The sequence below is a fragment of the Poecilia reticulata genome, chromosome 15 (assembly GCF_904066995.2).
Source record: "Poecilia reticulata chromosome 15, P_reticulata-male-v2, whole genome shotgun sequence".
Lineage (NCBI taxonomy): Eukaryota > Metazoa > Chordata > Actinopteri > Cyprinodontiformes > Poeciliidae > Poecilia > Poecilia reticulata.
This window is the reverse complement of record NC_088844.1, coordinates 26,729,424-26,756,169: the sequence shown is the minus strand read 5'-3', so window position 1 is coordinate 26,756,169 and position 26,746 is coordinate 26,729,424. Positions and strand designations below refer to the sequence as shown.

General features: G+C 39.5%; 1 protein-coding gene across 2 annotated transcripts in view; it reads right to left on the bottom strand.

Annotated features, from left to right (window-relative positions):
* The window catches only part of adgra1b (adhesion G protein-coupled receptor A1b), a 198,100-nt gene that overhangs the window by 149,508 nt on the left and 21,846 nt on the right, over positions 1-26,746 (bottom strand). For both annotated transcript variants that reach the window (XM_081616035.1, XM_008429975.3), the window contains exons 2-6: positions 21,867-21,938; positions 6,670-6,741; positions 5,267-5,338; positions 5,040-5,111; positions 3,212-3,375 (exon numbers count right to left, since the gene is read on the bottom strand). In XM_081616035.1, coding sequence (XP_081472161.1) covers positions 3,212-3,375; positions 5,040-5,111; positions 5,267-5,298 — 268 coding nt within the window. In that variant the 5' untranslated portion in view covers positions 5,299-5,338; positions 6,670-6,741; positions 21,867-21,938. The remainder of the gene's footprint in view (positions 1-3,211; positions 3,376-5,039; positions 5,112-5,266; positions 5,339-6,669; positions 6,742-21,866; positions 21,939-26,746) is intronic.

Sequence of the window (26,746 nt, the reverse complement as noted above, 5' to 3'; positions counted from 1 at the left end):
ACAAACTGCTGCATGCCTCCATAAAAACCAAAATTGACAGACAGAACTGGCGGACCTTCAGTCAAACTTCTCGTCATTTCTGTTGCTGAACAAGACAAACAGCAGCCAGAAAAGAGGTTCAGCCTCAGGATATTTTCCTGACTCTCTTTTGCTGAAACTAATGTAACAAAAGACGCCTCAAGCAACACCAGCAACAGGATAATTCACCAATGAGACGGCTGAGACCATAACACCCTCAAGAATACACTCTGAGACGACCAGTTGCACTACACTGTCATCATAGGAATTTTAAAAAAAAACTGCCAATGAAAGCAGAATCATCTGGTGAACTTGTGTGTAAGACACCATATTATCTGTACTTCACGTTTGGGGTGTTGCCGTCTTACGCCAGCGGTGTTTTAAAACAAGAAGTCAGCGGCCAAACGCATGAAGCAGATGCCTCTGAACACAGGAAGCACCTGAAGTCAGGAAGCCCAGCACGCTTCTCTGTTCCCACTCATCTGCAGCCAGCACCTGACCTGCATCACCACGGCGACGGCGTCAGAACGTTTAGGGCAAACATCTGTTATCCATCACACTCAGGATGCCGCAGAGCGAAATAAATATACAAAACTTTGCAAATGAAGTCAGTTTTTATTATTTTAGAAACTCTAACAGTTTATTGGGATTTTACCACAAAGTAATGCATGATTTGTTTTTTCCTCCCCACAAATAAATCTGAAAAGTGCGGAATGTAAATAGCTCCATTACTCTGATAATCCAAATTTTGAGCAAAGTGTTTTCAAAGGTCACATAACTAATATAGTCCAATACATACTGATTTGAATATAGTTATGAAGGTTTCACAGGTTTGTTAGGAACAATGAGAAGCAAACAGCCTCTTATCAGCTCAGAAGCTGAAACTGTGAACTGTGACTTTAAACAAGTCAAAGAAAACAGAAAAAGATCTCAGATTGGTCCACCAGCCAGAGGGACAAAAAGAAAACCCAGTCAAAGCTACAATGGAACAGCTTAAAATCAATGGATATATTAAAATAGCTAAAAAAAAGTCCAAGTCTAAATCCAATTGGGAGTCTGTGGCACTACTACCAACCGGGGAAATTAATCTACCTCCAACTATCACAAAGAATAAAATTAAGAGCAGATCAAGAGTAAAACCTGACAAGACTGATCAGATGAAAATAACTCAACAAACAGAGGAAACAAACATGTATGAAGGAAAAAAAGAAAATAACAGAAGCAAAGAGTCCAAATAACTCAGGGTTACATGCATCCTTTTAATAAAAACTGCAGATAAAAAAATGAGTCAATAAATGTCAATATTTGTAAAGTACCTTGAGTTGTTGAGGTATATTCATGCTATAGTCGGTTTTTTTAAAAGCATTTTTATAAATAATGGTTTCAACCTTACCTGGACTGTGATTGACTCTCTAAAGACGTGCAGACATTTGAACAGAACAACCAACAAATAGCAGCTAAATCCTGGCTAACAGCATCTCACAGCATCCAACTGCAAACTGCTTGTTGCCAAGTGAACAAACAAGGTGGTGTAAGATGAAGTTAGTGCAGAGTGCTGTATGAAGGCCAAGAAGTGCACGAGCATGGCGCCCATAATGTTATCACTGTAATCCCATAATGGATGCTTTAGGGCCTGAAACGAGTGCTCTTTGTCCTGCCACTGGATTCCTCTCTTGGCTCTTTGTCTGGGGACTGTGCAGAATTAGCCTGTAATTGCTTTGGATTGTTTTGACTAAATGAAAAACACATCCAGTTAGGATTGGAGGAAATCAGCCTGCAATGTCTGTGGTTTAGACGTCTTTGGATAGCACCGGCTGTGTACGCAAAAACAAGGACTGCAGGAGGGGGATCATGTGCATGATGCACACCAACACGCATATCTCTTAATTAGTTTCCTGGGAGCGGTGTCGCATTGTGCACACAGTGCGTCTTCATGTTAGATGCCTGTAGTTCACATATATGCACACGAGGACAAACACACAGACATTTTCTCATTCCCGAGCAATGTCCCCGGCACAATCCAGATATAAGGAGAGCGGGAGCACGATTCTATCACATATGAAATACAATTCCCCTGTGGACTGCGGCACAAAGTGAGGAGATAGAGGGAGGGGAAAAACAGAGGGAAAATTGAGGAAAGCACAGAGAAAGGCTGGGAAGACAACCACAGTTTCAGTTTCAGATAAAAGAAGATAAAGACTGTTGGATTTCTGTTTTGCTTGATGAAGAAGTCATTTTAATATCCTCAAAAATCTGTTGCCCTAAATGAGCAGAAAACATACGTTAGATGTTTCACTGTTGTTGTGTTTAATACACAGAATGTCTAGTAAATGTATCTCTTCAGCTTGCATTTCCTTCACTCTTTGTTGTGCAATATATATATATATATATATATATATATATATAGACCAACCAACACAAAGTAATGCATGTCTGTAAAGAGGAAGGGAAACAATACACGGCTTTCATATTTACAGATGAAGTCCAGGAAACTGTGGCATGCATTTGTTCCACTGTGTAAATACTCTGTAAAACTACATTTCAATAAAATTACAGATGCAATTTTTTTAAGTTATCCCCACTTTTGCTCATTCAGCTTTGTGAAAAACTAGAGTGAGGTCATTGTGCCTTTCATGTAACCAAAGCCTCCGTTTCCACAGGTTTGCTGCGTCGTCTGCACCACTTGTGAAACCTTAAATAAATGTAAAGTCACATGGTTTTCTTTCAACAGCTGTTTTCTTCTTGCTGCTCTTTCATAAAGGCCAGATTTGTGGAGTAATGGTTGTTCTGTCAACATCTACTTCCAGCTGCGGATTCTCCTCAGCTTCTCCAGAGGAACCATGAGCATCTTGGTTGATTTTTTAATACCGTCCTTGGCCATGTTTTGGTGGATTTGCGGTTGTGTGAGATACTCACAATTTAGGATATATTATTTTGGATAGAGCAGCTTTAAAGTTCTCCACATCTTTATAGCTGGTCTGAGGTGGACTTTAAAACATTGCTGACTTAGATAATTACCAGAGTAAAGAAAGTGGATATAAAAACAAGTCACATGTTTCCAACTTGGAATAATTATAAAATGATAAACTTTCACTCAACGATTGTTCACAAATGATGCAACATTTAGAGAACTCGGAGCTCGCCTTGTCTGAGTTGTGTTAGCCCTACACAGTTATAGAAAAGAAGGTCTTACCGCATTTGAGCTGCTGTTCTCGCAGGCTGCGCAGCTCCAGGCCATGGAGGTGGGTTGGGAAAACACAGACTGTGTCATTACCAACCCTCACCGAGTTCTGCTGAGCCCAAACGAGCAACCACTTCAGCTGGCAGTCACAGAACAAGGACTCTGTGCCAAAGTTCCTGGTGGCAGCACCAACATACAGTCAGGATATAATTCAGTAGGGCTTGAATGTCAAGGACACACTTGCAGCAGTTAGCTCAACATGTAAAATGCCTGCAGTCCAAACAGAAACAAACTTTGTACAATGAACAAAAGTGACAATTAAAGTTTAGGAGGTAATTCTTCCATCCCATGCAAAGAAGCAGAGCTAAATACTTGCATCAAAGTTAGAAATTGAGTTTAAGAGGTATTAGGGGAAAATTATTATGTGGACAGGTGTTCTCTATCGCATCTGATTTAAATCCACTGATTTATTTTAAAGACAAACTACCACAATGTGACTCACTACTTCTTATTAAATCAGTGAGTCACATTCTTCTCCAGATTTGACCGTAGTTTGACATGAGAACTGCCTTAAATCTTCATGGCACAGTTTCAACACACATTTCAAATAGATCTGGTCCATATTGCCAGGACAAAATTCTGTAAAACATTCTGTATACCTCTAAAGGAAGGCATGCAAGAGATGTCATGATCAGATGCGGCTTCAGCCGTTTCTCTCTGAGCTGACCCTGGATGATAGAGCTCCTAACCCCATCTCTGAGGCTCAGTCTGCCTCCTTTATGGAGCGAAATCATTTCAGCCACTTGAATCCAGGATCTCATTCTTTCAGTATTGATCATAGTGAGAGCTGGAACGTACACGGACTGATAAATCGAGGGCTTTGCTTACTGGCTTTACCTTTTCTTCTCTGCAACAGGCCTGAGCAACATCCAAGTGGGACGAGGCCCCAAATACTGTAACCACTAAATCCTCCTCCCATCACTCCTGCCCAAGAAACCAAGGCATTTTACGTCTTCCACTTGAAAAAACCCACACTGTTCCCATTAGGAACCATGATTTTAAATGAATAGTGGACCTCTTTTCTCCAGTAAGTGGTTATTTGAGTTACCGTTGTCTGTCATCTGGAAGCAGTCAGTCCATTCTCCTCTCATCTCTGACATTAGCTAGTCGGTTTCAACCATACAACTGCCGATATCTGGATATTTTCTCTTGTTTGCAAACCCGAGAAGTTGCCCATTAACAAGCAACTTCTGAATACTCAGACCAGCCCACCTGGTGCTAACAACGTCCAAGGTCACTTAAAGGCCATATTATGTATCCTTGTCACGTAGCATCATTTTATAGCACAATAGAGTAACTATGTTACCTTCAGTTGTTATAAAAATGCTATGTATATCAAATATGACGTAAAGAAAATATGACTTCACAATTTCAGGCCTTTTGATTATGCTTCTGTCTCTTTAAGAAGGTCCTGCTCTTTCCAACACTTTGCTTTCACGAAGTCATCACAACATTGCTCCTCTCTTAAAACCCTTTAACGACATTTTTACCAACATTTTTACCAGCGTTGCAGTGAGAAGTAGCTTCTATAATGAGCTTAGCAGATGTACACTTCCGCCAGATCAAAGGATTTCTCAAACATGTATGAAAGAATCAAGACAAAACTCCAGCATTGCATCTTGTTGTAAAGCTCAAAAAAGTCATTTTTACATAATACAACCCCTTTAGATTCTCTGCATTCTCCATTCACTCCAACAAGCAATTGAACAGAGTAAAGCCTAAAGTGGCAGGTGAGTATATGCACCACCCATTAAATAAATGCATTGTTTGTTCATCTTACAGTACTCTCAGATCCAGGAGGTGTGTGAACAGTCCCGTCGGGAGTGTGGAGAAAATGTTTCCAGATACATTTCTGTTGGTGGAAAACAGAAAACACACACGTCCAAAAACAGACATCAACTCTCACTCTCACTATTCCTTATGCAAAAACTACAGCTTCCTGTCGGGCTTTAGCCGTTGCAGAAAGAGTGGAAAATAAAACCTTTGAGAACACAGGTAGCTACTCACAATTTTAAGAGTCTGCCCAGATCAAGAAACATCTCAGGTGAGAAGCAGCCGATTCTGTTCTCGGACAGATCCCTGTAAGGACAAAAAGGCAAAGAAGAAGTATGCCTCACTCGACTAGGAGAATGTTCTTGACATGGTCGTCAGAATAAGTAGGAACAGAAATCAGAGATGCGTCTGTGGTAATATGTGCTTCCATGCATGCCTGCCTGCTCAGGGAACCCAAGCAGCTGAAAACGCTGTTTTTTCTCTGTCATCTATGCCACTTTGAGAAATCCGTCCTGACCTTTTGCAAAATTTCACATTTCACATAACAACTGCTGGCACACACGCACACACACAAACACACGCACGCACGCACGCACACACACATCCTTCTAAACACAAACAGATATGAACAGTTGGAGCAGGCGCCCATATGCGAGTGGCGGAGCGCTGTTGTGTCCAAATCTCCGCGCCCACACACACTGTAATTAAAGAGCTACTGGGCTGGAGCAGCTGTGGGAAAATAAGCAGAGCACTTGAATAATCACCAGTTGGGGAGCACTTAAATTAGCCCTCTGCTTCTCCCCAAGGCTGCGTGCACACGCGCCCAGAATCAATATTGTTAACTCACTGTTTGCATCCCTGCCAGTCCAGATCCTACTGACTACCAGGCTGTAATCATGTCCCTCACTCCTTAACCTTTTATGTTGAGGCAATCACTGAAGCAGGCACAAAGGTAGAAAGAAGCTAGAAATAAAAAGACACGTTCGTTCTATTTTAAAACACTGAATCTTTTAAAAGCTTCGAATGAAAAAATAAAATAAAAATACCATTTATAAGCGGTAAAAGCCATTGTTGTGGCTTATTGCTGGGTGTGAAGGTCTACTTTTTCTTTATGTTCTATTTTTGTGCTGCAGAGTGCGGCTGAACAATAACTAGGACTTCTGACCCTGATGCTTCCAAAACAATAAACAGCTGCTCTTCCCCTGTCCAAGGGAAGCACTTCTCTCCTGCACACTCCTGCTTCCCTTTTCCCCCCTATTTGCATTCCACACATTATGGCTCACCCATCAAATATTTATGTTTTTTTTTTTATATAGTGAGGTTGAAAAAATGCAGGTGAAACAAAACACTATGTTACGTCTCTTTGGCTCAATACAAAAACAGTATAAGAACGGCAGCTTTGACAATAAAGTCAAAGCTATCTTCAAAAAAAAAAAAAAGAAAAGAAAAATCTTTAATTTGTAATTGTTGCTATTTTTATGATTATAAAAACTCTCAGAAACATATAATCCAAAAGGGAATATCTTTTTAGGGTAGATAGTAAGTTCATCCAAGTCAATATTAGAGTTTATTTTGGGAAAGTTTTTTTTTTGCAGGATTCCTTGTATCAGGCTATTTCAGTGCTTAATCACACTTACAGTTTCCTCAAGGCCAAAAGACCACGGAAAGCTCCAGGCTCCACTGTACTTATCAGATTATTCTTCAGGTACCTGGAGGAGAGAGACAGACAGACAGAAAGAGTCAGACATGACTATACTACCCATTTATCCATCCATCTGATCACAGGTGAGAAAAGAGCTGTCAGATCAAATCTAGTGACCTTCTGTTTGCAGACTATACAAACAAGCAATGAACTATGAGTCCATCAACACATCCATGGATCCGGTCAAGCCCATTCAGGATGTTCAGCTTTTGCTTGGGAATAAAGGGAGCTTTGAAACTTTCAAGAAGTCTAATTAAAGCAGTGAATTTTGCTATTTTAACAGTCATAATTTGCTGGAAATGCTGGCGTCATGCTTCAGTAAGTTAACTTGCACCTGTTAGCTAGACCACACAGACCATTTCCTGCTAGCTGGAGACCCAAACCACATCCAGCACAGAGGCAAAAACACACATGTGGCAGTTCCAGACCAGCACTCCTTGTCCATCCACCCCGCCTACCCCAGCGCTCTCACAACACTAAAAATGGATCTCAGAAAAATATCCTCTCTGCTTTTTATTTGCAGGCCAAGGAAAACTTCCTGAAATTGTGTCCCTGGTTTCCTTTAACTTTGCCCGGTATGCTCTGTGTGTTGAGGAGCAGAAGTCGGTTGTGCTTCTTTCAAAATCTGAACACCAGTTCAGACTCTTCTTTTCTGGGTCCTTTCTCCCAAAAAACAAAGTAATAGATACTTAATGTGGAAATAAAAGTTATTGACTTGGTTGGATATTAACATCACCTAACCATGCACATTCATCTATTGACTTCTATCATAACTCTAGCTACTCTTTTCCAAAATGTGAAGAGTTAAACGAAATCAGTTTCTAAACTATACATTTGTACTACAGATGAGATAAAAAATGTTTTCACATACTTCATGTTGGCCAGATTTAATGCATATTTAGAATCAGACTGAGAGAGCAGAGCAATCAAATAAACCCCAGATCCAAAACTGACACCATGAAGCTTTACTGAACTTTTGTCAAACTGGTTTACATTCTGAAGAAAACAAAGTCAGTCAAAACAGAAATGTAACTATTTGGACATAATAACAAAAGTATGTTTTTAGCCAAGATTAGGCGTTCAAACTTAAGAATATTGCAGCATAATGTTATGGGTTTCGGATGTTTTCCTGTGATTAACTCTACAAAGTAGATGGAATACTAAACTTTTATTTTTATTTTTTCCAGATAATCAGATATATTGTTAAATCACACACAGTTGGTTATTCCAGCATAATTCGGATTTACACACATTAGATCTGGTTTTGAAAATATGAACCAGGCCAACATTAAGATTTTGGACCTGAACTATAAAAACCTGCGGATTAAAAAGTTGTCAAATATTCAGAAGTAATTGTGTCAGAAACTCGTTTATGAAAACAGAAAGCCTGTGGTGGAGACACAGCGTCACAAAGGAAATTTGGTAACACTTTATTTGAAGGGGTGTGAATAAGACTGACATGACACTGTCATAAACATGACATTATACCTGTCATAAACATGAATTAGTCTTTATGAATGTTTGTGACAGTTGTCATGAAGTGTCATTCGGTAAATAATAACACTTTTAATGCAAAGTTGGTCTAAAAGTTGCATTGAAAGTCCATTAAAAATGCCAACGTTGCATTAAATTATCATAATTTACAAAATCATGCAAAGTTGGCATTTTTAATGGACTTTCAATGCAACTTTTAGACCAACTTTGCATTAAAAGTGTTATTATTTACTGAATGACACTTCATGACAGCTGTCATAAACATTCATAAAGACTCGTTCATGTTCATGACAGATGTTATGTCATGTTTATGACAGTGTCATGTCAGTTTTATTCACACCCCTTCAAATAAAGTGTTACCGGAAATGTAATTACACACCCAACTCTTATTTTTAAATATCATTGCAGTTGTGTAATACAAACCTCTGACTACAACTGAATGACTGAACTCTTCCTCTGATGCATGAGTCAATAAAAAACAGACCAACAGAAGCAGTGACCAAGGCTTACATTGTTGAGCAAATAAGCATCTGCCTACTGCTAGCTGTAGTTCCTGGAAAGCTGTTACTTTCCATGAAGTAATGTTAGTGTAGAAAATGTAAAGCATGTATATTATAAAAATGAAAGGCCTCCTTTAGACGCATAACATTTCATCTTATGGCTAATGATGTGTGATAGAAGGTACTTTGGACTTGAAATGTTAGGACTCCCAAATAACCATCAGCTACGGCTTCATCTTGAGGGAAGACATGCATTTATTTATGCACACCTCACACATTTATTTTGCAATTTCCCAAAGTTCTATATCTAAAAAAAACTTCACTTATGGTTTGACCTTGAAGCTGAGAGAGTAGTTCTTTTTGCTGATTGACTTTTTAGCAGAATCACAGAGGAATTTTAATTGGCAGCTTCCTGGAGTTCCTATTCTAACTGCTTACTTTGGAAAGAACAGGAAAGTTGTCTTCCTGAGAAACTGAGCTCCAGGTCTGGTCGGGTCAGTCAGCGGCTATCTCCCACTTTGTTCGCGCCTACCTCTCTCTTTGATGGTGCATAATATGCTACAAAAAAAGCAAGTGGGCCAAGTGGTTAGGCCCGGAGCACCGTCTTTTATTCTGAACCATCATGCAGCTCAGCGCTCTGCCATCCCTGAAAGTGCTGAATACTCAAAATTCTTGCCACTCATCGATTTATTGCCTTAACATGGGGCAGAGGTCACTGCTCCGTGAGTCTGCACAAAGACGATGCTTCACCGTAGGAGCATTATTAAGACAAGATGGATTCCTTATCATAACAAACCTATTTTAAATGTTTAGATAAGATTCTTGCATATTCTCTTTTCAAAAAAACATATTTGCACTGAGAAACTGACACCATTTTTGTTTTGAAGATTTCATAAAACCACATAAAATAAACTTTGGCGCCGAGGGCAACAACGTTAGCATCCGACTGATCTGTGCCAGCAAGGCTTTTCAAATAAATATGAACTATGATTGCATGTCATTACCTGGACCAGGACGGGTAGAGTTCACACTGTAATACAACAGTCTGGGAGCCAAAGCCTTGAACAATCAGAGGAAACCTTCTGAAAGTGGATTTTACATCCTTTTCCGTGATTAATGATCAGAAATTATCCGTAACATCCTCTGTCAGTAAACTCCTTAGTGTTTGGTGCTGAATAAATAAAAGCAATTGTTCTTTAGGAACTCAGTATCATAAGCAAAGAGATATATTATGCAAGAAATAGAATATATTACTAGAGACAGGATTAGTTCATGGAAATATTAACTCAATTCTTCTTGCATTAGACATCAGGCTGATCCTCTGGTACAGTGTTGACAAAAGTCATACTTTGGTTCTTCTCAGCTATTTTAGTGTTGAGAGAAAGAAAACAGAACATTTCTGCTTGTTTTGTGAAAAGCATTTGGAGTTTTGGAAGCTGTGTTGAATTGTTAGAGTAACTATAGCCGAAGAGAAAAGTCTGTGGAGTCACAGTCCATGCTTTTCAAAGGTGCAACAAAGAGCTGCAGCATGTGGGAAAGTTTCCAGGTAACAGAAAGTTGCTTTCTTTTACTGCTTTCAGGGTTACTTATTGTTTAGTGTTACATTTCTTTCAATTGCTCAAGTACAAAAAGTAAAGTTGACTCAAATGGTTAATGGTCCTTATACTTTCCAAAATGGAAAATTGATTTGCAGCTCTTAAAAAGCACAAATAATAAAAAAAAACTGTTCACAAAACAGAACTGCGTAAGTTTTGTCAGTCAGCATCAAAAAGGTGCTGCATATAAATAATTCATTCCTGTTTGTGACAGAAAGCCAGCGAGCATTATTTGGTGAAGAAATATATCCAAGTCTAAAAGGTTCAATGTCTTCTAGATTAAAAAGGCAGGTTTTTATAATAAAAGACAACTCTTATAGTGAAATGTTTTTCAACATTTCCCAGAAATCCAATATTCTCCAAATCCAACTTAAACTCTGTCCCTCAGATTCCTCGGAAGCATCCTGTCAGCAGAACGTCTTCTCTCCATTATGAAAGGAGCTCAAAAGTGCTGCTGCTGCTCAAGAATGTTTATTTGTGGTCGAAAATTATAATTCGTCCTGGACACCTGACATTTTACTTTTATCACAGCAAATCATACTTCATCGCTGGAGACATGAGGAAAACAAACATCAGATTAAATGTGTTGTGTCCGTCTGCAGCTCAGTAGCAATATGCAAATAATTCATATTTATATCTGTTTTCTTAAGTTTCAACTCTCACATGAAGAACAAAAGTAGTTTTCTCTATATTGATTTTATTACATCAATTTCACAACTGAAAAACACTAATAAGGCAGCCTACACTATTTTCATTTTATGGCATTTGGTGTTTTTGCATCATTTGCTACATTCACTTTTACACCAGGCAGTGTTGCATTATCTAAACCTACACAAACTGTATAGGTCTAAATCATGGTTGTGTATGTACATTTACCGATGTCTTAACTTCAACACCGAAATTAAAGGCTTGTTAAATTACAATTCAACAAAGCAATTGTGTTAAAGCACCATCTCTCAAACGTTTCAGAAAAAGCTACAGAGGAAACAGCAGCAGTGAAAAACTGTCTTTGCATTTAGAAATGTTTGTAACCTTTAATAACTCCATTTCTCAGAGCCTGTATCTTAGAATTAGCAGCTCTGGAGCTGACAATAAAGAGAAAAATCAATAACTTGATGAATGTTATGCAATTATCATATGTGCAAGAAAAGCAGGAATATAACTTACAGTTGCTATGAGTTCTTTATTTTACATCAGCTTATAAAATACTACGACCAAAAACAACACTTTGTTCAAGTTAAAGCATTTTGAATATGCAGAGATTTGACCCTATTTTTAGGTTTCACAGTCAGCATAAAAATAACACCAATGAGAAAATCTTTGTATTCAAAGCTTTGGCATGAGTTGTGCATCAGTTAAACAGAAACTGGAATGGTGGAACCTGTGGTTCCCTGAATTATGCTGTATATTCCAAATATTCCAGCAAAGGTGTGAGAATATATTTTGCCCAGAAACACATCAATATGTGGTGCTGGGGAAGTGGAATCAAACCCACAACTTTATAATTGTAATTCATCGTCACCAGCTGGTAACAACTAGAACTTTGTGCTTTCGACCCTATTTACTAACAACGGCCGAAGAGTTGGGTCTTGGCCCCACGTTTCCATGGTAACAAACGTTTTGCCGGACAAAGACGCAAAGGTTTGACCATGTTCAAGTAAACTAAAAACATTAGGAACCGATGGCGTCATATAATCTTGCACTCACACACGTGGGCCCGGTTTTCACCCGTGCACAACAACAATGGCCGCCCGCCGTGTTTCCGCCTGTGCTGCTGCTCCACATCTTCTGATTATTAGGTGTGCTAAAACAAAACCTGCCACACAGTCAACAAAGATGCGAAGATTACATGCACCAGATCACATGTTCATCTCTATACAAGCAAAAAATTGTGAAAAAGCCTTTGGATCACAATGTTAACAAAGCTTCACTGCCCCCTACAGGACTGGCATGCACACTACATCATTTCCAGTGCTCTTTGCAGTTTCATTCACACACGGTGACCTGAAGAGAAGAAAGTATGAGTGATGGCTCAGGACTCTGGACAATCAGGCGGACTCTGAAAAGAGAAGAGATCAAACTTCCCTTTCTCTGCATATTATGACTGCAACTTACTAAGATCTACTATTAAGTGCAATATGCAACAGGGAATGTTTTTGGTGAACGTTCTGGTGATACATCTTGTGATGAAGAAATTTGATAGTATTTTGTCTTTCCAGTGGAAAACAAAAAATCACTCTTTCCATCTCAACGTAATTTTTTATTCAAAAAGTTGCATTCACCAACATCTGCTTTTTTTCTTCTTCTTTTTTTAAGCAAAACAAATTAGTTGCAGGCTGCAGTGGTGCAGTTGGTAGAGCTGTTGCCTTGCAGCAAGAAGGTTCTGGGTTCGATTCCCGGCCCCAGTCTTTCTGCATGGAGTTTGCATGTTCTCCCTGAGCATGGTGGGTTTTCCCCGGGTACTCCGGTTTCCTCCCACAGTCCAAAAACATGACTGTCAGGTTAATTGGCCTCTCCAAATTGTCCCTAGGTGTGAGTGTGTGTGTGCATGGTTGTGTGTCCTGTGGGTCTCTGTGTTGCCCTGCGACAGACTGGCGACCTGTCCAGGGTGACCCCGCCCGGAACCTTAGCTGGAGAGGCATCAGCAACCTTCCCGACCCCACTGAGGGACAAGGGTGTAAGAAAATGGATGGATGGAAATTAGTTGCAGTTTAGTTAACTTTACCAGAACAACTTAAAGTCCTCCTGAAACATTTTCTGTTGGATTAAGAAAGGATCACCACATATTGCTGGCATATGGAGACTAAATGCATGCAAGGTGCTTATATAGCTGATAATTGCATTTCAAACACTGCTTAGTGAAACATACATTTAAATTGCATTCTGTAAGATTTTGAAAAGAAAAAACATGCAATTTGCAGTATATTTTGCAGCTACAGCTCCAACCTTGTGAAATGTTTCAGGAGAAGTGACGTCCTAATGGCAGAAGGGCTGTACAAAGCGCTAACTTCAGTAACATCAGAAACGTTGCTTCTGATAATTAACTGATAGGAGTTGTTTCCCCACTAAATAAATATCACATTAAAAGGTTTAATTTTTTCCTCATTTTTAAAAGGTAAGAGGATCATACTGCAATAATAATGAGTTCACAACTCTAAGTGGATCCATCTGCTGGAAACACGTCCATGATGAAATCCCAGCGGAGCAAAGTATCCATCTCTAAGGTCTAACCCAGCAGGCAGAAAACTAATTAACATCAGCACACAAAACAGAGAACAGCTGCTAGCAGGATGGCACAAAAGCAAATGATGACACATTAAGCAGATGCAGTCAAAAGCACAAACTCTGAGATTAAGTTCAGCAATTAAACCAAAGCTAAAACAAATAATCCTCAATTTTGCAGCAAAAAAAATGTTAATAGAGAAAGTTTTTATTATAAAAATAAAAAAATTCTGTATTCTGTACCAGCTGACAACAGCAGGATTAAATCTTTCAAAGATGCAACTAAGAAAATGCATTATAAAACACAATTTTTCTTTTTAAGCTCAAGTAAACAAAAACGTGGTGAGTATTTGAGCATTTATAACAACTCCTTCACACATATAAAGAGAATATAACCACAGCGTGGAGGCCAGACCTTCATATCTGTAGAAACAGCTGGAGTCGCTCAAATGAGATGAATGTTTAAACAATGACCATTTTCGACTCCCATGCGGCGCTTGTTTGAGGAGCGGTAGCGGCTCGCTGTATAAACTGCACAATTTGTACGTAATGTTTAAAAAGCTACTGAAGTGCTTCCCAGTTGTGTTAAACTGCGCCGCATATCTAAACCTGGACAAAGTTTTCTGAGCAAAGTGACCCTGAGGACAGCAGCATATTCATTATCTGTCACTGAAAGGGCAAAATTTAGATGAGAGGTTTGCAGTTTTATCTAAAGGCTGGAAAGGAAATATTACACTAGTTATAAAAAATAATTGAAGCTTGGAGAGCTTAAGTATATTTAATATGTTATGGTTGAACTGTTTTAATAATATTAGAGGTTTATATGGTGTTTAGATGTCTTTATCCCATGTTTTTGAGGTTTTATCTTACTTTTTTCTCCTCTTTTCCAACTTCTTTTCCCTTTGGGGTGTAACTGAACTCTTTCACTCATATCTGCCCACTTGTGTCTCATCACCAGTGCATCTAAGAAGACAAACATAATCCTCCTTCTCTGATTGTCCGACAATGAATGTAAGAATTAAGCCAAAGCTTTTAGTAAGCGCTCTGTTTTTTTTTTTATATATATCACTGTCAGACTGTTGTGCCTTTTCCTTCTGCTTCAGAGATGAACAACAAAGATACATGAGCGGAACTGAACAACAATCCAGCATCTGAAAATATTTGATCATTGGTTGCATATGCATCTCTGCTGTGGAAATTAAATGTCACTCAAGGGTCAGAGCAATGACTCAATAGTGACGTTACTTAACCTCATCTAGATGCTCTATCTGCGCTGATGAAGAATTCCTCTCCACCCAATGCTGCCATTGCCAAATGCTTAAAGTGGATCTGATTACAGTGGACCCCCGTCTGTTTGCAGGGACAAAAATCATTGCCATAACAACCCACTTCCTGGATGTCTATGGGTACGGCGAGCTACATCACAATCACAGTGTACGCCATCAGTAGCAGCTGGAAACTGGTAAATGTTGCACTGTAGCTCAAAAAGCCTGGTAAATGTTGGGCTTTCTGCCAAAAGAAGAAAATCAGTGTGCTGATTTTCTTGTTAAAAAAATAAAAAATAAAGACCATTTAGGAGCATAAATATGATTTTTGACATTTTCTTGAAATAAAATCTTGTCCTGTCTCGTCTTGTGAGTTTTAAGTATTGTCACATCCCTAGTTTTCATGGATCCGCAAATATTTCTGTGGAACGTAACTGAGCTGAAAGACTTAACTGCAGCACTTTGACTAGCCTCTGACTGCTGTCTGTAAAGCAGCCAATCCAGGAGTACCATTGCTTTTCCCTGGTGCTGAGTGCAGATAAAGAAGATGTTAGCTGTTAGCTTCTGTGGAAAAGCTAAGACGATTACCACTGCAGCACGTGCACAGGCTTGATTGACAATGCTACAAACTTCTTACTGGCTCTCATTGGTGTTTTTGACTGGGATCTGTGTATTTCTGCAGTTGGCAGTAGGACGCTTTTTTTTTATCTCATATTATACTGTCAGAACATAGAGATAGTTTTAACAAATACACAAAAAAAATTTTTATTTAAGTTACCTACTGCAACTTTAAGGTGGCTAAATTATAGTTTTAAGTGAACGCCCAAAGAAATAAAAGCTTAGAGCCATTTATTCCAAATAATTATAACGTCACACAGGCTCACTTAAAGCAAACAGACTCATTCACAAGACTCACACGAAAAGCAGCAGGATGCGCTTAATAAACTTTATTTTTAATATTAGCCATTAATTCTCAGCACTGATATAATTTTTAAAATACCATCAGATGCACTTGGGGTCAATGTGAAACACATGCATAAATAAAAGAGCAGCTTGGTGCTCTTACTTGGGCACTCGTCCAAATGGAAAGTGATGCTGCGTCGTGTATTAAATTTAAATGACCACTCAGCGAAATGAGACAACAACATATATCCTCGGATGTGTCTTATGTCAAACTTCCCAGTGGTACATTGGTGTAAAGCAGCAAAATTAAAAGTTAAGTCTTAGAAGAAAAAGGATACAACTCCAGTCAAAAAGTTAGTGCTAAATTATTATTTAACTAGAACATCAAATTGGAATATTTAGATGCTTTTCATTTAAAATGAACAAATTAAATTTATAATTTAGTTGAAGTGTAAACTTTTAACTTTGTACAACATAGCAGTAAAAATGTCTGCAAACCTTGAGGCAGGAAAATGTTAAATAATCAAACTTAATGTTTTTAAAACTTACCTCTTGGAAACTCTTAAACATGTCAGATTTGCAAAAGTGACAAAAGCCTTTTAATGTAATAAAAGGACAACACATATGGTTTTCACAATAAAGTACAACTTTCACAAATCACAAACTGTATTTTAGAGAATCTGCAGTTCAGGTAGAGTAAGTGGGTCCCAGCTGTCCTCCTCTGTGTTTTAATGATTAGCTCAGGTTTGACCCGTCTAAATATTTTAAGGTTTTAACCAGAGAAGATTCAACACAGTGTCCAGAGTCCTTATAGACCTTAAAGTTTAACTACGGATGTTTTAATGAAATAGTAGCTTGAGCACCAGCAGACAGATAAAGCACAGAGACATATGACCGGACAGCTTTTACTGTGCAAAACAAAAGAGGAAAAACACTGAAGTCTTTCTGCAGAAAAGTCAGTCTAATACGTTTTATCATGCCGCCCCTTTGCAGGGACACCACTCTGGGCAGAAAGCCATATAAAATATTAATGACAACCAGTGGGACATTTAGATTTTTTTTTTAAACTGAAATTTAAAAAAACTTTCTTTTCCTTTAATTAATGTAGATGTTTTTGTTTCACTTAGAGGCATGTGTTTTCCTAATTGAAAAGATTTTAATAATATGACCAATGTCCTAAAGATCATGATATCATATGTATAATAACTGCAAAGCTATGGCAGGCAAAAAACAAAACAAAAAAACATCAAACACACTGAAGGCAGAGGTGAACCCACACAACATAAGTTAATCTAAATCCATGCAATAATGTTGGACATTCATGGGTCAATTTGCAGATGAAGGCCTATCCCTTATTTCCATCCACCTAAACCCTAACAGAGATGGATAACTATATAATGAATGGTAAATATGTGCTAAAAGCTCAACGAGAAGAGAAGGAAGGCAAACAGCCAGACAGGTCAGTCCAATTAAAGTGAGTGAATGTGTGTGCACAGTGACAGCTTTGTAAGTAACAGTGCCAGACCATCAAATGGAAACGGAGCCTCCCATGTTTGTTTTCCTATTATACGCATTACATAAAGAGAGACTACATGACTCCAGTGCTAATTATTTTTTTTACCTACACGGCAAAAGACAAAGCACAAAGTGACTTGACGCTTTAAGTTATGCATACCAATCAAAATAAATCTTCTATAATATTCGAGCGTATTTCTGGAGTTTACCCAGTGAAAGAAAAGATCTCAAAGGCGTTTTTGTTGTTAAAGATCTCTGCAGTCTGAATCCATTTCTCAGCAACGAGTAAACATTTTTCAAACACTGCTGGAGTGCAGCTTATTCCTCTCGATGAGCGGCGCCCATTAAAATATTTGCTCTGATTTTCTTTATTTCAATTGCTCCAAAAATAGTGGGAGAAATAAGCAGTCACTCTCATTTAAGCGCACAGTCAAAACATTTAACCGTCTGAGTCAATTTTAGAGGATGTGGTGAAAAGAAAAGAAAAATCAGCTCAGTAAATGTCTGAAATCGTGAGGACGATTTCTCCGTAGCAGCAGCTTCACTGTCCATTTATGAGATATTGCACCAAAACTAACCAAGATGTCAAGGAGAATAAAAACAATTATTTGACTTTGATTAAATCAATCCTGCTTCTTTTGCTTTTTTTGTTTGAACAGAAAAAGGATAAAAGAAACAAAGGACAAGATGGAAAGACATTATAACTGAGGTTTACCGGCTTCATCTGCTACTGCTTTTAAAAGCAGCCAAAAATCTGTGATCAACGACATTCAGCAGCAGGAGAGAAGAGAGAAGCACGAAATGCCGGAATGTTTCTCCAAACTTGGTCAGATTTAGAAGCAACAATAAAATGATTTATATTTCCAAACAGAACTTTGGTTTATGTAAGGCGTTATCATATTTGTCTTTTGTTAAACAAAGGGGGAAAGAAACGTTCCATCAATTGAGAAAAAAAAAAGATTTTTAAAGACAGTATTGTATGCAAATCTAACTTTAAGTAGCAAAAAATTAACCTTATGTTAAAATGATCAAGGATGTCCTAAAGATTTTTTTTTTCCAAGGAAAATGTCCAACTTTATGATTTAACCAACTCAGTTTGTCACCAATTGCCACTTTGTACCCATGGATATAACATTAATACTCATTTACTTAACCAGCGTAATGCATTTTTTAATTTTACAAATGACTATCATATTGTGCAAATCTGATACCAGCTCGCTTCTTGTCAAAAATATTGATTTTTTTTCCATTTCTACTTTCTACAATTCTTATGGATGGTAAATTACTACATAAAGGCAAATTAGAAATGATTGACTAAACAAAAAAACATCATCCTTTAACCTCTGACCTGTCACTTTCTAAGAAACATTCACAAAATTAATAATTACTTTCCCAAATATTCGACATGTAGTCTTGCATTTGTACATACATTTTCCTGCAACACCACTGGAAGGATGCATCCTTCAGCGATGTACCCCTCCTCCATCAATCACCGCCCAGGCACTCATTCATGAGGAAGACTGAGTAAACGTCACTTTGTTTGTAAAAATGAGAGTTGCAAAACTTTGGAAAGATGCCTCCTTGCACGTCTGATATCCACTTCTCAGAATGAGCTATTGCAGATGCCACCTAGATTTCTGATATTGTTTTTGCCCCGAGTTGAAGCAACGTCTGTCCATTCAGCTGGACTTCAAATACCTCTGGCTAGATAAATAATGTTTGGTCAGGCGGACAGGGGAAAAAACGGTATTTCCTTTCAGCTAAGAATGAATTAATGTCATGTGAAACAATGAATCTCTGCAAGTTTTGCAAAGGTTCAGGGCCTTAAGATGCAAAAATGAACATCTTATTTTCTGCTAATGGGATATTTGACACTGTTTCAACAATCAGACCCAAATATATTTCCTACAGCTTAAGTCAGTTATTTTTAAAATAGTGTTTTCAATCCAAATTTGCCATAAAAAAAACAAAAAAAAGTATTTTAGAAGCTTCAAAATGCAACAGAATTAGCATGAGAACTGAAAACTATGCCAGTCTCATCGATGTCACACAGGCCCTTAACAGTGAGGCCTTCTGCGGTGGGAACCTTTGATAAAGCGAGACTCTGTGTACTGAACAGAGAACAGTGATGGGCTTTGTTTTGGCTTCGCCCCTGTGGGACTCATTTTGGCTGACGGTAATGGGCCGGTGTCCATATGGGGGGATACAGGCCATCATCCAACAGACAGGGGCCCTGCATTTAAGAAGACACTATCTGCTCTACACAGATAAATCTCTTTGGAAGCGACTTTTCCTCAGAGAACTCAAATTTTATGGCAACCTCAGATGGTGATGAGGAAAATTATGATGGGAATAATAACACATTATCATAAGAACCTACGACGTTTGTGCTTGGAAAGCCGAAAGGCAAAAAGAAATCCAGCAACCAACATAAAGGGAAGAGAGAGTTCTGATTATTTTTTAAATATGGTCCTGATAAAAAATGTTTTTAATAAAAATGGTGAACATGTAAGATTAGCTAATGCTTGTACCATTGTGTGATGCTTTCTATGTTTTTAAGGTTGTGGATTAAAAATCTACAACTTAAATTTTTTAAAATTTTGTGTGACTAGCATGTTGAGTAGCTAATGTCAACCTAACAGATAAATGTTACTATTAAACTTGATGTTAGCGACACTAATGTACAAAAGTGATTTGCTTTATTTGTGATTTAAGTTGTCAGACTTTCTGGTAAAGTGTTAAAGTGGCCATGATCAGTAAATATGCAGAAAGTCTTTCAGAGTTTTCTTTATTGTCATTGGCTTTGAAAATTGTTCAGACCCCTGTTAAAACGCAATCCTTCATCATGAGCACCTGCTGATTTATAAAATCGGCACACAAATTAAAAAAGACCCCACAGAAATAAGAATATTAAAAATAAAAAATGTTCTAAAGTGTTTTATTTAATGTGTGCACTCAAACTGGGACAGACGGACAGATCGATAAGATCGTCTGTTTCCAGTTTCCAGATGAGAAAACTTTCAGAATCTGCTTTAAGTGACTTTTCCACGTTTGACAAAGAAAATCTCACTTACTGGACACATTTGAATAGGGATGACCTGAGACATTTGCTCAGCACTGTATATCACCATAAGCTACATGCTCACTCACCGATTGCAGTTTTGACTGGCACAACCCAATAAAAAGCAAACAAGGACTGTAACAGTGGGTTAGAAATCTGTGTTGACGGATCTGCAACAGTCATCTATTAGGCTTGGGTAGGAAAATAATTCCTTATAATGAAAAAATAAATAAATAAGAAAACGGTCTGAGTAATGCAAGTGGTGAATACAAAAGATGTAGAAAAGCTACATTTCCACTGCTGCTTTAAAAGGTGTTTGTTTAGCTGTATTGGGGCTAGCTGCAGCAGTGCTGGTGCACACACACACACGCGCGCACACACCCACACACACACACACACACCCCCCCACACACACACACACGCCCTATTAGACTTGTCAATCAGCTGCCAATTCAGCTCAACCATCCTGTCCGGTCACCTAGCCAACCGTCCAAGCAGAAAGTTGGTCAGCTGGGGCAGACGAAGGAACATCTGGCTGCCACTTTCAACCCACTGTGGCTACCTGGCTTTGCATCGGCTGCTGGCGACAGACGCCTTACTGCCAAAGGCTGCATGAGGGAAAGGTGGACGAACAGAACACGGCCATGGAGCGGGCCAAGGGGAGGCGTAGGCCACACAAAGCGCAGCTCTGAAAGGGCGGCCACAGCAAACATTTGGCCGAGCGCCTTTAAAAGCCAGCCATTCATTACTGCAGTGGAGCCGGAGGGATGAAAGTAGATATTTTCAATGCGACTAATAAGACCCAGAGAGACGGGCGACATCATCCGATAGGTCCAGCAACGTCACAAAGAGGAGAAGAAAGTGGACACAATCATTCCACTGACAGTATTCCAGTGTGGATTGAGCTGTCAACTAGTCAGGGAGACAGGGACCAAACCGACTGTCATCATTTTCACACCAGCCACCGTTGTAGCCTCTGTGTGTGTGTAAGTGTGTGCTTCCATGTGGATGACTGACTGAAGGGGAGTGGGGTATCAAGCTGTCTGCTCTGTGTGGTGTTGGCCTCTCTTCTGATTTCCTAATCAGTAGCCAATGTCAGTGTCACCATCAGGTGGAAAATCAGCGATCACTGCGCTGGACGGAGGTGAAAGCAATCAATAGATGACTTCAGGGGGCAAAGCTGGGGCAGCCGACACAGAGCTTATAATCAGGCTTCATGAATGCAACCCTCTGGGACTCTGCATGCGGTACAAGACTCATCGACATGGACATGGCTCGTCAGTCGGCAGTCAAACCTCGCTGATCCTGCATCGCATTAGTCTTTCATATAATGCTCCATTTTATCCTCTTTTAAGACTTTTTACTGCTGCACTGCAAGTCGAGCACAAGGGAAAGGAGTTAAAAAAAAACACAGGAGGGCCTCCTGCAGGGTAGAAACTGACAAAGATCTCCTAATTCCCACCATGCTCCCAGTTTGCCTTTTTACCGCTTAAAAGCACAATACTGCTGTCGTGATGACAGCTACTAGGACTCTGGGGAGGACAAAGCAGTTAAGAGTGCTTGATTTAAGTACTTACAGCTTTTCCAGGGCGGCCAAGCCATAGAAGGAGCCGTTTCTCAGCAGCGAGATCTTGTTGTTACTCAGGTTTCTGTTTAAAGTGGAGAGAAAAAGAAGAAGTCAAGGTGAGCTGACAGACCGAGTAAGCTGAGGTACATTTATAATAGGGATGTAACAAGATTTCACAGCAAGACATCCCGTAATACTAAAACACCACTATTTTTTTTTTCCCTAAAGTGAAAAATGACTTGTGAAGAACAGCCAGTTACTTCCAGAATGTCTTCATCTGGTGAATTAGGTGGAAGTTATTTTCACGAGCCTGTGTCTATTTTGGGGACTTTTAAGATTTGTTGATACTTTTCAGTTATTTAGGAACCATTTTGGGTGAAAAAAGAAAACAACAAATACCCCTGATTTGCACCAACAGAATGCTGCAACAGGCTGCCTTTGTATCTGTGTCACAGCTTCCTATTGGTGTGAAGTTAAAGCACTTTTTGATGAGTCTGCACTTCAACAAAGATTTCTCACTGAGTTTGGAGCAACATGACTCCATGTAGCATTCAGCTTAAGAGCCCTCCAGCCTCTCTGGCACTTTCTTTGGTATGTCATTGAAAGAACTTTAAACCATCAGAAAGGTATGACAGAAATATTTAAGATCAGACTAGAAAAGCTTTACTTGCCAAGATTGTGTGCAAAATGAGTCACATTTTTCACACATTTAGGAATTTTGCAATATTTCTAATTTTGTATCATGTGATGGTTATGGGGCTGCACAGTGGCGCAGTTGGTAGAGCTGTTGCCTTGCAGTAAGAAGGTTCTGGGTTCGATTCCCGGTCCCAGTCTTTCTGCATGGAGTTTGCATGTTCTCCCTGTGCATGCGTGGGTTTTCTCCGGGTACTCCGGTTTCCTCCCACAGTCCAAAAACATGACTGTCAGGTTAATTGGCCTCTCCAAATTGCCTCTAGGTGTGTGTGTGTGTGTGTGTGTGTGTGCCTGGTTGTTTGCCCTGTGTGTCTCTGTGTTGCCCTGCGACAGACTGGCGACCTGTCCAGGGTGACCCCGCCTCTCGCCCGGCACGCCAGCTGGAGATGGGCACCAGCAACCCTCCCGACCCCACTAAGGGACATGGGTGCATGAAAATGGATGGATGGATGTGATGGTTATGTCCAGGATGTGTGGGGTCTGCAGAGATGCTAGCTGCCCTTTTCCTGATCCCGTACCTTACAGCTGAGAGGAGTGCAAATGGGTCGCAGTGAATCCACCTCCTGACTGAACACAGACTCATCACTGTCCTGGACCAGACCAAGGTCAGCAAACTTCAGGAGTTTTCAGACATGTCAGCTGAGGTGCAGCCATTTTTACACAGAGAAAAGAGGAGTATGGTATCAAAGTATTGAAACTTTTTACAATACTTTGATGCCAGTAACCAACTCATGCCATTTTTAACAATGACAAAAATAGAGTTGTTGAAAATGTTCTAGTCAAATGGCGGATGAACAGTTTATCTTCTTTGGATATGCCGGTGAGTGATGAGGATTTAAGTCTGATGAGGCTGCAGATGTAAATTACTCATCCAAGCCACGTTCAGGACTTGTTTATTGCCGTTTCTGTTTAAGACGGGTAATGATCCAAGAACCTCTGCTTCTCCGTGTCAAAATATCGGCGTAATGGCAGTTCGCGCAGAAACGCCACTTCAGCACAATTCACTCATCCATTGGACTACACTGAACAAATCAATGAAAGACACAACAGGGATATTTAGATGATGAATTCATATTCAGGAGAGTCTGTGCTTTCATTTTGATTATTTCAGTGGCAGCTGTCTCTGCATTTCCTTTTTTTAACTTTGTTTTGAATGAATTATGGCTGCGTTGAATGCAAAATGATAAACTGTATGTTTCTCTGAGTAATGCATTAGTCTGACAAAAATAGAAAAATAGTCCTCACTGACAGCCAAACACACACACAAACACACACACATGCAATCTTGTCTTATTATTCAGCCCACTGGGTCTTGCAGCTCAATTTTTTTTTCTCAAACCTGAACACAACAGAGTGAAAAACCAGGCAGGAAAACAAACACATACTCAGAACACACTATGCCTTCCCTTCTGGTACCTCAACAATGCTCAGCTAAATTTCCCAAGTATATCATACCTTCAGAAATACAACTGAGCTGACACACCGAATCCAAACCAAAATCTCATACATCTAAACAAATTTTGCCAACGAAGGAAATAAATTCTCAGTGGATATAATCAGGTGTTTTGTTACCATTTGCAACCTGCAGCTCAGGCAAGACATTTCACAGACAAAAGTCCAATTCTCCTTTGAGATATCACCAGGTCAGCCTATAGCTCTCAGTCTGTCAGTGTTGAAGTGAGCACACCAACTCACGGGGCCCTTAGAGGCAGACAGGTAGAAACAAGAAGGAACGCAACAACTGCAAGGCTTCACAATGAAAATAAAGAAAGCCCCCGCTTTAAAATGACAATATGTAAAACAGGAAGTTTTTGTTTCCCATAATAACTCAGTCAATAACTTACTGATAATTCCTTAATTGAAGGTTTATGAACAATGGCCTTAATAGGGAGCTTTGTATGGGGAGCTGGATGTAACGTGGCACCGTCTGTAGCACCGCTGCCTTGCAACAAGAAGGTCCCAGGTTTAAACCAGACCATGCTAAGCTCTCACATGTTCAATTTGCTTCCTTAAAGCTACAACATGCATCTTTTACAGAAGAAAAGCTGTTTTTTACATATTTGTATAAACTCTTCGATCAAGCTTGTGTACGCGCTGCTCAATGTTCTAATGGCAAAGAAACAACTTGCCGTCACGGGAAAATCGTTTATCTGCCATCAACAGTGGCCTTTCTAACTAACCTGAGCTTTCCTGGCAGGCTCCGCTATCGGGAAGACGATGTAGGATAGCAGGGAACGAGCATGATTGACAGCGTTAAGATCCTCCTCCTAACTCTGATTGGTTGTTTCTGACCAAGTTGTGTATTTATGTAATTAGTACTGGGAGCAGTGGGAGCTCTAATCTGTCTTATATAAAGCTGTCATAACAAAGTGACTTTTTTTTAACTAAAGCTACATACTGTAGATATAAATCCAATAAAGATGTCCTTGTTTTTTATCTTTTTCAATTTAAACATAAAAATGTTCTAAACTCAGAAACTTAACATTGAGAATAACAAAGTGTGGCTAAAAGCAATAAATAATTGTCACATGTAAGCAATATGTGCCTCAACTTCTAAGATTCTTTCAAAACTGGATCTAAAGCCAAAGTCTTAATCTGTACTAAAATAATTTCAATACTATTCAAGAAGAACTTTCAACAGATTCATTACTTTGACGTTCACTTTGGAATCAGTAGCAGAAAGTTGCGACGGTATCGTCAGCTCTAGAATAAATTTAGTTCCTACAGGGCTGTAAGCTGAGCTCCCGTAGGGCCAGTAGCTAATGATAAATATAGCGCTCATTCTGCACCCAAGTTTCAAATCATTTTAAATGCACACAGGATGATGATTCCGGTTTTTATATCTGCTGAAATATTGATTGTTGCAGCCAGCTCTTGAATCATCCACTGCAGGCCCATTTCTCTCTCTCCCTCTCTCTCCCCCATGTGATCAGCTTGCCTTGAGCGCCCCTCTGCATGTGTGATGTTGTGCATCTCCTGTCAGCAAACGACCACCCCCACTCACAGATTCTCACAAGGTCAGACTCTTCCATCACCCTCCTGCACCGTCCTCCTTTAACAAGCCTGGCTCTGGGAATAATTGGCCAGGTTTAGCAAGAGGGGGGTAATTGGGATGTCGCTGGCCTCCACTGTGACGACAGAGCTCTCGTTAGAGCTGCAAGGAAACATATACTCAATTTTAACTCTAGGATTAAGCAGTGAGGTCCCACAATGAGTTGTGCTGAGTGGGCAAACTGCTGGCCAAACTGCCAGGGGGGCGGAGTGGAAGTGTGTCCACTGAAAATGTTGAGGTGAAGATTCTCAATGCAGCAAAATCAGCCGGGTAAATGTTTGTCAGTGTGGTCACACAGATGGAAGAAGCTGTGTGTGTGAGAGCATCTTCTTCCTAATTTAACTAGACATTCAAATGTGTCTGTGAAATGACTCTGCACTGTATTTAAGGATCTTCAATGACTATTGCTAGTTGTCATAACAATAAGTTACCTCTTCAAATCAGGGTGGACACAAAGCTGAATCTGAAATTTGGATACAAGCTTCCAAGAACGTCAGGATTTTAAGATTAACCCTCATTGTAAGATTAATCAAAAAGCCAGATAAAATAGCAGTCGGATACAAATAACACACATAAGAAAAATGGTTAATCTTTAAACTCCATACCACCACTGTATCTTCATCTGATAAGAGCCATTTATCATCTGGGTTTCAGGATAGATCATCTGTAAAAGCACAAACCATCCACTTATTATTTCCCAGCTAATATCCCAGAAAAGTCAAGCTGATTTGCAAAATATTATAGTCTTGTTGTTTAGGTTGAGAGATTATTTTTATACCCCCAATGCTCCTCTCTAGTCTTAGACTTGGTCTCAGTTCAAGGTTGGCAGCAGTTTATGTTCGCAGTGGCCTCCGTTGGTCCGGTGGGGCTGGACAGTTGACCTGCCTCCACCGGGTTTGCATGGAGTTTAATGCCTTTGGAGTCAATATATCCTGGCAGCTGGCATCCTTTTGCCACAAGACAAAGCAGTGGATCTGCTGCAAGGAGAGCTCTGAACTTAAATTGAACAAAAGTTTGGAGGAAACATTGCTGACCAAAGAGTTGCATCGCTTTCTTTTGGCAAGTTCTCCTACTGCAGGGTGGCAAGACATGCTTTCCTTTCCAAGTGCTAAATGTCAGTGAAATGAGGACTTTGTGAATTTCCT